The sequence below is a fragment of the Pygoscelis adeliae genome, unplaced genomic scaffold, assembly GCF_000699105.1.
Source record: "Pygoscelis adeliae isolate BGI_AS28 unplaced genomic scaffold, ASM69910v1 Scaffold78, whole genome shotgun sequence".
Taxonomy (NCBI): domain Eukaryota; kingdom Metazoa; phylum Chordata; class Aves; order Sphenisciformes; family Spheniscidae; genus Pygoscelis; species Pygoscelis adeliae.
The window spans coordinates 538,328-548,056 of NW_008825409.1; the positions used below are offsets into that span (position 1 = coordinate 538,328).

The following is a 9,729-nucleotide window of genomic DNA, read 5'->3' on the forward strand; positions in this document are numbered from 1 at the left end:
TCTTCCTTTGAAACTGGAGCCATGGGAGCTTGTCTGAAAGATCGCTCCACCGTGGGTCGGCGGCGGCCAAAATTCACGGATGTTACTCCTCTGATAGATGACCAGTGAAAGCAGAGCTATGGCAATTAAAACGTTATGTGGCGGCTTCCATATTTGTGTAGGAAGTTAACAACTGCAGGGCACAGAACCAAGGTTCTTGTACTTTTCTTTAGGCCCAAAGTTGTCTCTGACATTTCTTGTTCTGACAGAGCAAGACAAAGTTGCATTTCATTCCATAAAGATAGCATGCAACTTGCCACATCTGTCAGGAAAGTAAAAATAAAGTTGTGTTTTGCTTTTAAAGAAGTACTGAAACAGTTATTTAAAAGAAGGAACGAGTGAACATCACATGGAGACACAGCCTCTTGGTCCTGTGATGATATAAGGATGGATATAATTTGTTAAAAAAACCAAACAACCAAATAAAGCCTCTTGTGACCACGTGTATGTGATGGTAGGTTTTCAGGGGTGGAAGAAGAATATTTGTTATTTATCTTGAAAAACTAATCAGGGATCATAACTCTTCTCTAAGATGTTTAACTCAGAAGTCAGGAGCACACTCCAGTGATGCCTTCCCTTTTGCGTGTGCTATTTATATCCGAAGATATCTGCCTGAGGTCATAATTAATAATTAAACTACAATGTGTTTAATCAACTGGCAGGATTACCCAGTATATTGGAAACATCTTTTTTCTTGTATTTTTTTAAGCCTTAGCAAACGAACTTATGTGTGAAAACATGGATGAAAGCTCTTATCATCAAAAAAGGAGCTCTGAACTCAGTCATCCTGAACTCCCTATTGTGTATATTTAAAGATGTATCTCAGCAATTTTCTTTACTACAAATACTTTGAAATTTCCCTGCCACCGACCTTCTATCAGTGTATAAAACAAGAAAGCAGATGACATAGTAAGGTACTGCAGATTTACCAGAACCAAATTGACTTTTCTTGAGGCATCCTCTATACACTTTGCACTCCTAAAGTTTTAAACAGTAGGATTTGTCTTTTGACTTATGCTTTTAGCACTTGCTTCAAAGAAGGAAAATTACATGGATCTCCAGGTAAGATGTGCTGCCTTGCAGGACAAGTGTGGGTCTGTAACCTCCACCGGGCACAATCCTCTGAAGACAGTGCAGCTTGCTGTGCAGCAGGGACAGAAGGCTGCTGACACTGGGGAGACTGAAGTTTATGCAGTGCCATGTTTTAATTAGCCTTTCTGTGTTTACAACCTTTTCAAAGGATGTGAATGGTGGGTGTGCGGGTCTACCCTGTCCACATCCTACTCACAGCTGCAAAACAATGAAAAGTTAAGGCTTTGCCAAGACATGGCAGAGGGATACTTTGGCTTATGCAAGTCTGGCTCCCGGTCTGCTGAAGCTTGTGTCTACCCTCAAACTTTATGTAGCATCAGTCTAATGCTCGGTTTCAGATTTTGGAAGCTCTCTACCAGGAGGCCAAGCCACGTGCAGGACCGATGTTGGTATGCTAAAGAAAGATACAGTGGTTTTGATGCACAGAATCACGCTGGCTAAGCTGTTCCTGAGATAAGACAGCAGCAGGCATATTGCTATGGGAATGAAAGACTCCAGACTGCTGTGGCGATAAGGAGGTTACATTAACAACAATGTTTAATTTAGGCCAGCACACTCATACACCACCACTTGCAAAGAACGGTGATGTTAAATGGACTGCCCACTTGATGGCAGTATCGGTCTGTACGCACTGAATTTCCCTGTTCTCTGAGCTGGAAAGAAAGGCAAGTAAAGACATCAAGGATTGTCTTACCTCCTCCCTCATCTTCTTAACTGTCTCACCTTTCTGTTAAAGAAACAGAAAAAAAAAAAAATTAGCCTGGGCTGATGAAGTGAACTGATATACAATATTTTGACATGAAAATAAAGAGAGAAAGTAATTTCCTGACCTTTCCGATAATGCTTCCAACCTCCTGAAACAGAAAAAGAAGACACTGTGAATGATACGATTTGCTACAGAAGAGCATTTGCTCTGCTCCTAAGCTATTTCACTATCACTTATTTCAAACCTGCAATATGAAGTGTAGCCCGCTTCCATTGTTGCTGTATACAAATATGCCATGTTAGATACAAAGGGGCGGACTAAAAATGCGGCTTTGCAACTTACTGATTGTGCAAGAAAAATACCTTTAACAGAAACTGATCTTGCGATTACAGATCAATCCCGCTACTATAAACACAGATAAACCCATATCAGTAATGAAAGGTTCAAAAATAATAGAACTGCACAACCTGCTAGAGAAAATGGGATATAATACAAGCATCAAAATAATTGCTGGTCTCTCTGAGGGCAGGCATTTACCCTCTTTACACCCTGTAATAGCTAGAGCTGAATTTCCATGCTACTGAGTGTTATTGCATAAACACCTGGTGGCCTGTCTTAATCTCCCTATTAAGCACTTACAGAACAATAATTGGTAATCACTTTTTAGGGATTTGGGAATTGCTACTGGACTCCCACAACCTTCCATGAAGGGACAGAAGATACTAAGAAATGTCAGTGTGAACATACAATGGGGAACAATTTGGCAGTTCTGGCAACAACCCAAGGGTTAAAAACTCGGTGCATAAAACCAACAGGTAGCAAAAAATGAAGCTAATAACTCTGAAATGAATACGTTACACAAATCATGCAGGTGTGACATCAGACTGAAAATCATCTGATGGAGAGGAGACCAGCTACAGGAAAACAAACTCCTCTCCTATACTCAGATTGTGAAATCTACTTCAATGGTTAAAGACTGTCTCACATGACTGATCTGTCCCAGACGTATGATATACAGTTTCCCCTCCCTCGCCCAGTCTATATACTTAAGTCTGACCCATCCTGAAACACAGTCCAAAGAGTAAGATTTAAGAAATTGTCCTCCATTGCTCTATCCAGTGATGGACTCATGATAAAGTGGTACTAACTTCACCCTGCAGTAGAGGACTATCTGTAGCGACCTCGAGAGAGCTATTTCTCGCCAGAATGTTATTTATAAGCTCATAATATGAAGCTGCTTGTGCTTGCAACTTCTCACATCCCGCTCACAAGATGTAAAGTCCTTTCAGTGAGAAGACAACCTATCTCAATGAAGAACTTTGTCATATGGTTCCTTTGCACTCTCTGCAAGTCTGCACATAACACCAGACTGGGGGCAACAGTCAATACACCGCTGGAGTATTGACTATTTGGAGTCAATACTGCTGTATTGACTGTCAATAGTCAAGGCTGCTATTTGGAGTCACCTAGACAGGCTGGAGAAATGGGCTGAGAGAAACCTCAGGGAGTACAAAAAAGTCAAATGAAAAGTCTGGGATGGAACAAGCCCATGCAGCAGGACAGGCTGGGCAAAAACTTGCTACATGCAAACAGGCTTTGCAGAAAAAGTCCTGAGGGTCCCAATGCACAACTCCAACATAAGTACATGAGTGCATCCGCAGTGCATCCCTGATCAACCAAATGCTGGGCTGTATTAGCAAGAGTGTAGCCAGCAGGCTGGGGCAAATGATTCTTGCCTTCTCCTTGTGTTTGTGAGACCATGCCTGGAGGATTGTTTTGGGCTCCTAGTATGAGACAGACAAGGACACACTGAAGTGAATCTAATGCAGGGCCAACAAGATGGTCAGGGGACCGGAGCACAGGACACATGAGGAGAGGCTGAGAGAACTGCGTTTGTTCACCCTTAGGAAGAGAAGACTTGGGAGGATCTTATTGCAGTATGTAATAAGGAAAGCAAGTTGCAACATCAAATTCCTATTCAATATGAGGAAAAAATTTTTTACCATGGGGATGGCTGGACATTGGAACAGGCACCAAGAGAAGCTGTGGAGTCCCCATCCTTGAAGGTGTCCAAACCCATCCTAGGCAAGGCCCTGAGCAACCTGCTCCAATGGGATCTGCTTGATTCAGGAGGTCAGACTGGAGACCTTTGGGGGTGCCTTCCAATCTCCATGGGTCTCTGATTCTTCAAGCATGGCCTTATATCCACTGAAGTCAGTGCCTAACTAGCCACAAAGTTCCTCAACCTAGTGAGGCCCCTTCTCAGGTTTATTTTCAAAATTTACTTTTTCTGTTTCCCATTTCCCTTTTTTTATTTCCCTTCCTACTTCTCTTCCAAGATGGGATTCTGCTCTCTTGTACACGCTGACCAGAGAACAGGTATGGTCCAGACAGACATTGCAAATCTTCCAGAGGTATCTGCTTTGCAAACCTATAGTTCTGCTGGCTGATGTACAGTAGATCTTTACACGTCACACAGCTGTGCGACTGTTCTTGCTAAAGCTTCCTGTGTCCATCTGGGACTGTGAGACGTCTGTTCATCTGCACATACAATGCAAAGAAGCAGCTCTGTGAGAAGAGGAATGAATGAAGCAGACTCGCTGCAGTTTTGTGTCTTGTGACCAAATTATCCTGTGTCTCTCAATACGTGGGTTTAGGTCACGTCTTTTCCTGTGGCTGAGACAGCTGTACCAGCATGCTGTGTAGGCTCTCTAATGAAGTGCGGCTTTTTTGTTAGCAGTGACACAAATTTGGGACACCCATTCCACAAAATTTTTAAGATCTTACTATTTTTTTATATTATCATTGTAACTCTGCCAACCTGCTTGTAACTGTTGAAAGGGATTAAACAATACAGGGAGTAAGACTCTCAACGATGAGAGCCTTGGGAACCCCTGTCCTGGTTTCGGGGTTAAACCACGACACCCCTCATGTCTAGTAGTTCCTATCTGCCCACTCAGCACATTCAGCAGTTTTATCTTGAAAACTATTTCCATTCTTCTCAGTCCCAGCTTTCAGAAGTAATTTCTTTCGTAAAACAGATTCTTAGGATGTAGAAGGACCTTTTGCTATGTGTGAGCATATTGTGTTTCAATTGCTATGGGCAAGTAATTGTATTTCAGCCTATGGTATAATTTCAGTTTTTGTATATCTGAAGTTTCATTAGAAGCTGTAGGCCTGGTCTTGAACCCGCAAGGCTCTGCCAGTATAGACTTAGTATGAAATCTGCCCCAATCCACTTGATCATCCTGGGTCTTAATGACAGATGCTGTTCTTTCCGAAATGTATGGATGGGTCATGGCTAATAAGTACAAAGATATCTTCCTTGGAAACAGGAACAGATACCTTTGCTTTGGAAACAGAAAAGCAATATACTGTTTGTAGCCCTAGTAAAAAAGATGGTCCATTTCAAAGGGGGAAATTGGGAGTTTTTAAACAAGCAGAGTAGAGCATTAAAATATTAGGATTCTCAAGCTGCTTGTTCCACTGAAGTCTGTGGGAATTTTGCTATTGATTTCAGTGGGGACAGGAATTCTACCTGACTGATCATCACCTTGTTATTACCAAACAGTACAAGCTGCCGAAGAACTGAGCAAATGAACAGTGTGAATCCCACTGAGAAAAAATATTTCAATGAGACTGGTGACCAGTTCCTTGGAACGTGCCAGCAAATGTCACTGTAATGCTATGGAATACTTCAAACCTTCCCCTCCTCAAAGGGTGAATTTAAAGCTTATTCTATAAGGAGACAGTTTCAAAACATCCAAGCAAAAGCCACATCTCCCCCTGCACTGGGAGCTGGGATTCTGCTTGGAAATGTGAGGGAAGGGTGCAGGGGGAGAGAGAAACATTAACTTCACATGGATATCCCTAATTTTTCCAGAATTCTTGATTCATAAAAATTAGTAAAAAAAATTTAAAATCTAGAATGGTTCTAAATGGGTCACTTCAGACTTTTTTGGGGCCTTAGCTGTTTCTAGGAAAGCTCCCATAAGTACTGGTGACAACAGATCATGTCTTTAATTATGATGAGAAACCTACCTCAGCCACAGATTAAATCAGAAGACTCTTTGCACCTCATTCTCCAAACTACCAATGCTACTTCATCAAACCTTTAATGTTTCTTTACAAAATCCAATATTTGTTTCATATAGATTCTTATATCACCCTAAATTACTTTTAGTGCTTAATGAGATACCTAACATCAATTTTATGACACTCAAGTTTTATCAATATTTCTAGCCAAGGTTACTTTGAGGGCTTTATCTTCTTCAGAAAATGTTTCTAAAGCTGCCAGGCACCAAACCGTGCTGCAGTTAACTGCATAAGACTGAAGGGATGGGATGTCTGTCACCTACATCAGTTCATTAAAAGTTAGGAGTCTAGTGTAAGGCAGGCGCACAGCCTCCTCTGCAGTCCGGGGAGAGAAGATAATGGAGGACGTTTTGTTCTTAAAAGAGGAGGGAAGAAGTGCACTCCCAAGGGTTTAGTCTTTCTCCATCTGCAGTAGAAGAAGCCTAGACTGACACTAACATAGCTGAAGTTTGGTGGGAGGAATCCTACAGCTGATGTCAAATTCAGCCTCAGTGCAGGTCAGACAGGAGTTTGATATTGCTGTCCTAGCAAATAATTACCTATTAGAATATACTAATAACTCCTGAACTATTTGCTGTTTTCCAGTGCTCAGGAATATAAGCTAAAGGTAAGTATTTATGGTCAGTTTCAGATTGATTTATTGACTAACCCTCTACGCATAAACACAGTGGGAAAATAAGTTGTATGATAACAATTACTGGGTTTCATATAATCACATTTCAACAGCTGATCGAAAAGCAGTGCACTAAAAAAAGGAAATTATAAATATCGGAACTAAAGCTCAGAGGGAGAAAGAAAGGTCCAGGGCAACCCAGCAGACTGATGCCAGAGCTAGAAGTACTACCCAAGCTCCTTGGCCTCAACATTTAAACACCCACCTGTCAGAAGCAGATACACCACAGCAGCCGTGCTGGACGAATAGGATGCCTCCTAAAAGCTGCAAGTGCGTGTGTGCCTACATCCACTGATACATATGCATACACACACGCATACATTTATATATTTGTGTGCGAAGTCAATATATACATACAGGCACCAAAGAGATAAATATGAACTTTCCTTTGAGAAATGACAGCAAGGAAAATTTGAAACATACATGCTGATTTCAGATAGCCTGAAAATAATTATTTAGCCTGGGGGGCTGAGTTGATTTATGTCTATGATTCTCTTTAGTATGGCATTTCTAATAAATAGATAAAAAGACAAGAGGTGAACCTCACCAACAAGCACTGGAAGACTGCTCAGTATCAATTAAGTATATTGCTAGCCAACCACCCAATTCATTGCAGATAACTTGAGGAAAGGCAATGGTAAAAACAGGGGATGCTTTCTTGCATGCTGAAATGCAGCATATAATATTATTTGCACATCTCATTCACATGAATGGGATGAGTTTTACTCTTAATGAACACTTGGGGAGCGGTGGGCCCATCACAGAGCAGAAAGCTATTTCTGTAGTTTTTGCATCATCTGTGGTCACCTGAGGGCAAGGCAGCACCAGCAGAACAAAAGGTGTCAGCAGAGAAGTCTGTGAGCCAAGGCTTTTGCAGGGCTCTTGATGGTGCGAATGACTAAACAAAGATATAAAAAAGGCTGTAGGAGAAAGCTATTTCCTAATCAATTATCTGGTGTGGCTTTTGAATAACAAGGGAAAGAAATTAGTCATGTTAAGAAAACAAGAGGCTTAACAAATGGTAACAAACCTTGGTATAAAGTTTAACCTTCGATCTGTAAACATAATGTGAGAAATCCCATCATTTTTTTAAGTGTGAGGCTAGTTTGATAATTACTGTGGCCCAAGAAATCAAACCAAAACAGCTAGCTATTCCAAGACCATATAAAAACACAGGTCTTGCTCTATTACCATGGGGCATGCAGCTTCTATTATCAGCACTACAGGGCAAATGGAACACTCATCTCACAGGAGCCCTGAGATATAGCCACATCTAGAAGGAAAACACATTTAAGAAATAATATGAGAATATATACTTGCACTCCAAAACATCTGACAAAGCACAGGCCACATCCTAAAGCCTGCCATTTATTCAGGCAATGCTTTGGTTGCATACGTCTACCTGCTTTCTATGAACAAACTAAGGTAGAGCCAGTAGGACTGGACTCTACAAACAAAAGTGCCTGCTAGAAAAGCATTGAAAGGAAATAAATACAGCCTTCCACTGTGGGGAAGAACATCCGTCACGAGACAAGGAAGGATCCTGGCAACAGCAAACAACATCTGTGCTGATAAAGTTTTCTAGACCAGCACCAGCTGTTTTTCTCCCATCCATAAAGAGGCATAACAAAACCCAACTCTCTCTCTTTGCTTTGTTCTAAGGATAGAGTAGCCAATACTTGTATAAGTTCATGAAGATGCTTGCATGGAAGACCCCAGGAAAATGTTCCATGAAGATGTTCTGGACAATGTGTATGGAGCACGCGGGCCATCGGTGTTTTTCAAAGGCTGGAAAAAAGTCTTAGTCAGTTTTGGGAAACATGATGTAACGTGTCTACCTCAGGAAACAAATGGCTGCCTCGGAGAAACTGAGAGTCTGATTTGTGTTTTGGGATTATGTGGGATTGGCCTCACTGACATGGGAGATCTCATGTTCCTAGGTGATGCTTCAGTAGTCACTGTCTGATGCTAACAGACCTAATTTAGTAAGACGCTGCAGTCCAAGCCCTTACTGAGACAGATCTCATGCTAACAAATGTGGTAGTGTATGAGGAAACCTTCAAATTATAGTCTCTCTAACGGAGATGCCAGCATTATGAATCTTCCGCAGGTCCATCTACCATTTTTTGGGCAGCTATGCCAACGGGCATTTCTCATTTGCTTTTTGACAGCAGATTGGTAAGTAATTTACATTCAATTTCACACCAAACCTCCTAGCCTTCCCCCCAAAAAACAGCCAAAAAACCGTTCTGTCCCTTCGCTTGTTCCTCTGCCTGTGATGCTGAAGCAGCAGCACTGAGTAGGGTGTGTGCCTTCTGCAATCCCTGTTCATTACAGCTGCGGGCCGATGAGGAGATTCTGTTTGACAGAAGTGGGAAAATTCGGCTATGGAGATTGTTTTTGGGGACATTCAGTGCCCAGGGGCGGGGAGAAAAGACTTCTGTCCTTTCTGTTGATTTTTTAGGCTAGTGAGAAACTCCCAGCTGTTACTACAAACACACTAAGAGGAGATCCATCTTGTGTTGTGTATTTGCACACAGAGTTTTGTTCCATGACTAGAGCTCTTAGGTACCACAGTAATGCAAACAAACAAAACAAGAACTATAATAGCAATAGGCAGGACAGTCAATCCTCATAACACCCTGACAGCGTTCGTGGAAACTAGAAAGAACAGAACAAACATTGGCTTGGTTGGCATTTTACGGCTTGGATTAAATTACTGAAAAGGTGATTCTTAAAGCTACTTTGTTGTATGCTATATTTTAATAAGTAAAAAATAAAAGGACGGGGAAGGAAAAGTGCATTACTTTCCAGGTGGGGAAAAACTATTCCTGTGCTTGTTTTACAATCTTTCAGGGGGCAATTAAGCAGGCACAAAAAAGTGGCCACTAAAAGAAATCCCTGGTGCTAAAACTATATTGTCTATACTGATGAAAATGGCAATTTTCTCCATGATTTTATTCTGTCTAGATCTGAGCTGTTAAGTGTAAGCAATCACCCTAATGAGTCTATATTTTTTTTCTTTTTCTTGTAAAAGATTTTATGTATAGCATCATAAAACAATCACCAACATGTCTGAAAGTCACCACTGAAACTGGATGCAAGTCAGCTGTAACCAGTCCTT

General features: G+C 41.4%; 1 protein-coding gene across 1 annotated transcript in view; it reads right to left on the bottom strand.

Annotated features, from left to right (window-relative positions):
- LOC103922354 (poly(rC)-binding protein 3-like) overlaps positions 1–9,729 on the bottom strand; it is a 67,429-nt gene that overhangs the window by 51,727 nt on the left and 5,973 nt on the right. The window contains exons 2-3 of the mRNA XM_009330478.1: positions 1,962–1,985; positions 1,826–1,858 (exon numbers count right to left, since the gene is read on the bottom strand). Of these exons, the coding sequence (XP_009328753.1) occupies positions 1,826–1,858; positions 1,962–1,985 (57 nt within the window). The remainder of the gene's footprint in view (positions 1–1,825; positions 1,859–1,961; positions 1,986–9,729) is intronic.